Source organism: Tenrec ecaudatus, chromosome 5 (assembly GCF_050624435.1).
Source record: "Tenrec ecaudatus isolate mTenEca1 chromosome 5, mTenEca1.hap1, whole genome shotgun sequence".
Classification (NCBI taxonomy): Eukaryota; Metazoa; Chordata; class Mammalia; order Afrosoricida; family Tenrecidae; genus Tenrec; species Tenrec ecaudatus.
The window spans coordinates 186,790,154-186,793,041 of NC_134534.1; the positions used below are offsets into that span (position 1 = coordinate 186,790,154).

Here is a 2,888-nt window from a genome sequence, read left to right on the forward strand (position 1 = left end):
GCTCCTTGGCCAGGAGGATGGGGAGATGTTTCGTGTACTCTGGATGGGATATCGGGAGGGGCGAGTCCCTGGAGAAAGACATCAAGCTTTGTAAACTGAGGCTCAGCAAAAAAGAACAAGATCCCCAGTGAGATGGATGGGCACAGTGGTGAAAGAGTGGGCTCCAGCGCAGCCGAGATCATGGAGCTGGCTCCAGCCCAGGCAGGTCTCATTCCAGAAAGTGTCTCCCGAGCCATCTAAAACCCCTCTACCCTCTCAGAAACGGAGTTAAAGACGCTCATAGAACAATTGAGAGCAATGTAACATCTGATTCTAAATGACTCAGAAACAGATCCCATCTGGCTCCAGACCCACAGAAAGGCTAAGATGGGCCAGAAGTTTAGCCCTCAACACACACATTTCATAATTCCTAGTTAGTGGCAAAACCATTGCTCTTTCTTCTCCTTGTTTCTTCTGCTCCTCTGTCCAGAATGTTTCTGACTACCAGAGGCCTGGACCTAGAGGGAAGGCACTCATGGAGAGAGAGTCCATGTGGTTACTACCCTTCAGAAACATCAAACCTCACATGATGGAATCTTGTAGGGGTGCGTTGTGAGGCTGCACTAGTATTCATTGTGTGGGCCCAAACAAAGAAACGAACCCAACCAGTGCTGTTCAATCAAATCCACTCATGGTGCCACCCAATGCAGACTCAAGTATACTTGCTCCACAAGGTATCTGAGGTCACGGGTGAGTAAAGCCCGACTCACTGCCACCCAAGTGATGCCACTCCTAGTGGCCCTGTTTGGCAGGGCAGAACTGCCCCTGTGTGTTTCTGAAATTGTACCTTGTTATGGGAGTAGAAATCCCTTTCTCCCGAGGAGTGGCTGGTGGTTACAAACTGCTAAGCGCTCCTATATGACCTTGTAAGCCGGGCTTTTTCTCCAAGGGGATTCTGGGTAGGTACAAACAGCCAGTCCTTCAGTTAGAGCCAAGTACTTAATTGTCCTAGCCACCCAGGGACTCATTCTGAGAGCCAAAGGTGGAAAAACATCTAAACCCCCAGCAATCAGGCACAGATTCCGCGAATCATGAAACATTAAAACAGTAGACTTCTCCGCACCCTTTGAAAGTTGTGTTTTAGGAGCATATCATTGGAAGGAAAAACTTACTTATATTACAGAATCAATTCAAGCAGACTATGTAGAACCACAGAACTTAGAACACATGTCCCTCAGCCTCCTCAGTGTCTGCAGAACCATTGGTTTTTTGACCTATAGAAAATAAGGATTCCATGCTGAAGTACTTTGGAAAACTCTAGATCAATCATGATGAAATGGGCTTCTTTGCTATTAGATTTGGGGGTGGGGCCGTGGGGGGTGAGGAAGCAGGAAATATCAAAACCTAGAACAAATATAAAATAGGTCAAAAGGGGAAACAAATGATAAGGTGTTACATTTTAACTCAACTGCAATTGAAATGATCCACTTTCCAATGTATTCTTTCTGGTGGCAAGGCTGTTTATATCCCTGATCTATGGCCAGAGGGGATTCATTTAAAACTTAATCCCCCACGCTCTCCCCGGCTGGTGACGACGGGTGCTCGCTCCGGTAGGCGCCCCTGCTGTTAACAAGATGTCTTCAGGAACTGCCAAAATTGGGCACCCTGCCCCCAACTTCAAAGCTACAGCTGTTATGCCTGATGGTCAGTTCAAAGATATCAGCTTGACTGACTACAAAGGAAAATACATCGTGTTCTTTTTTTACCCTCTTGACTTCACCTTTGTGTGCCCTACGGAGATTATTGCTTTCAGTGACAGGGCAGAAGAATTTAAGAAACTCAACTGCCAAGTGATTGGTGCTTCTGTGGATTCTCACTTCTGCCATCTGGCTTGGATCAACACACCCAAGAAAGAAGGAGGCCTAGGGCCTATGAACATTCCTTTGGTATCAGACGCCAAGCGTACCATTGCTCAGGACTATGGGGTCTTAAAGGTGGATGAAGGCATCTCATTTAGGGGCCTCTTCATCATTGATGACAAAGGAATTCTTAGGCAGATCACTGTGAATGACCTCCCTGTGGGCCGCTCCGTGGATGAGACTCTAAGACTGGTTCAGGCCTTCCAGTTCACGGATAAGCATGGAGAAGTGTGTCCAGCTGGTTGGAAGCCTGGCAGCGATACTATCAAGCCTGATGTCCAGAAGAGCAGAGAGTATTTCGCCAAGCAGAAGTGAGCACTGGACCATTTCAGTGCGAGGCAGCCATGAGTAGCCTTGAGAAAAACAAACCTCTTTTGTATTCTTTGTGTTTCAAACATAAGGCCTTAGACTCTACGGAGAGCATGGTATTTGATAATATGATAGGCATTTTTTGTAGGGGCTGGGGAGGGACAGTCTTTCTACACCCCAGCGAAAATGACCCTGAGCTGTTTTGGGCAGGGCCTGATATGTATCATGTACTAGTAGTGGGGCATAAGCCCATTGATCTTTTGTAGTTGTATTAAACTTGAACTCACAAAAAAAAAATAATAAATTAAAAAATAAATAAATAAAACAATCCCCATGTGGGGACCTACAAGTGGATTTTTGGCTTTCACTGTCATTCATAGCTTTTTTGCAAACTGGGTGCTTAGAATTCAAGCTCTAATACAGTTCCCTTCTCCAGTCTCAGATTTTATTATTTACAATCCTTGGATCACACCAGCTGGTGTGCTGCTTCCATGTGGCACTTACCTCACAACTCACTTAGATGGCTTCTTGTGGTAAAACAAGCCTTTAGGACCCCAGGCGCTATTCTTTTTGATAGCTAGGGCACCATCTAATTTCTTCACCACACTTGGCTTTGGCACCCACATCTTCAGTGACCTCGTCATGAGGGCAAGTAACCTGCCCTATACGTGTTTACTTTCC

The 2,888-nt window shown here is 46.0% G+C and overlaps 1 protein-coding gene across 1 annotated transcript; it reads left to right on the forward strand.

The window, feature by feature from the left end:
• Positions 1–1,553: 1,553 nt before the first annotated feature.
• Positions 1,554–2,479, forward strand: LOC142448466 (peroxiredoxin-1). The gene has a single exon (XM_075550490.1). The coding sequence runs from the start codon at positions 1,614–1,616 to the stop codon at positions 2,211–2,213; it is 600 nt and encodes a 199-aa protein (XP_075406605.1). The 5' UTR covers positions 1,554–1,613; the 3' UTR covers positions 2,214–2,479.
• The last annotated feature ends 409 nt before the right edge of the window (positions 2,480–2,888 follow it).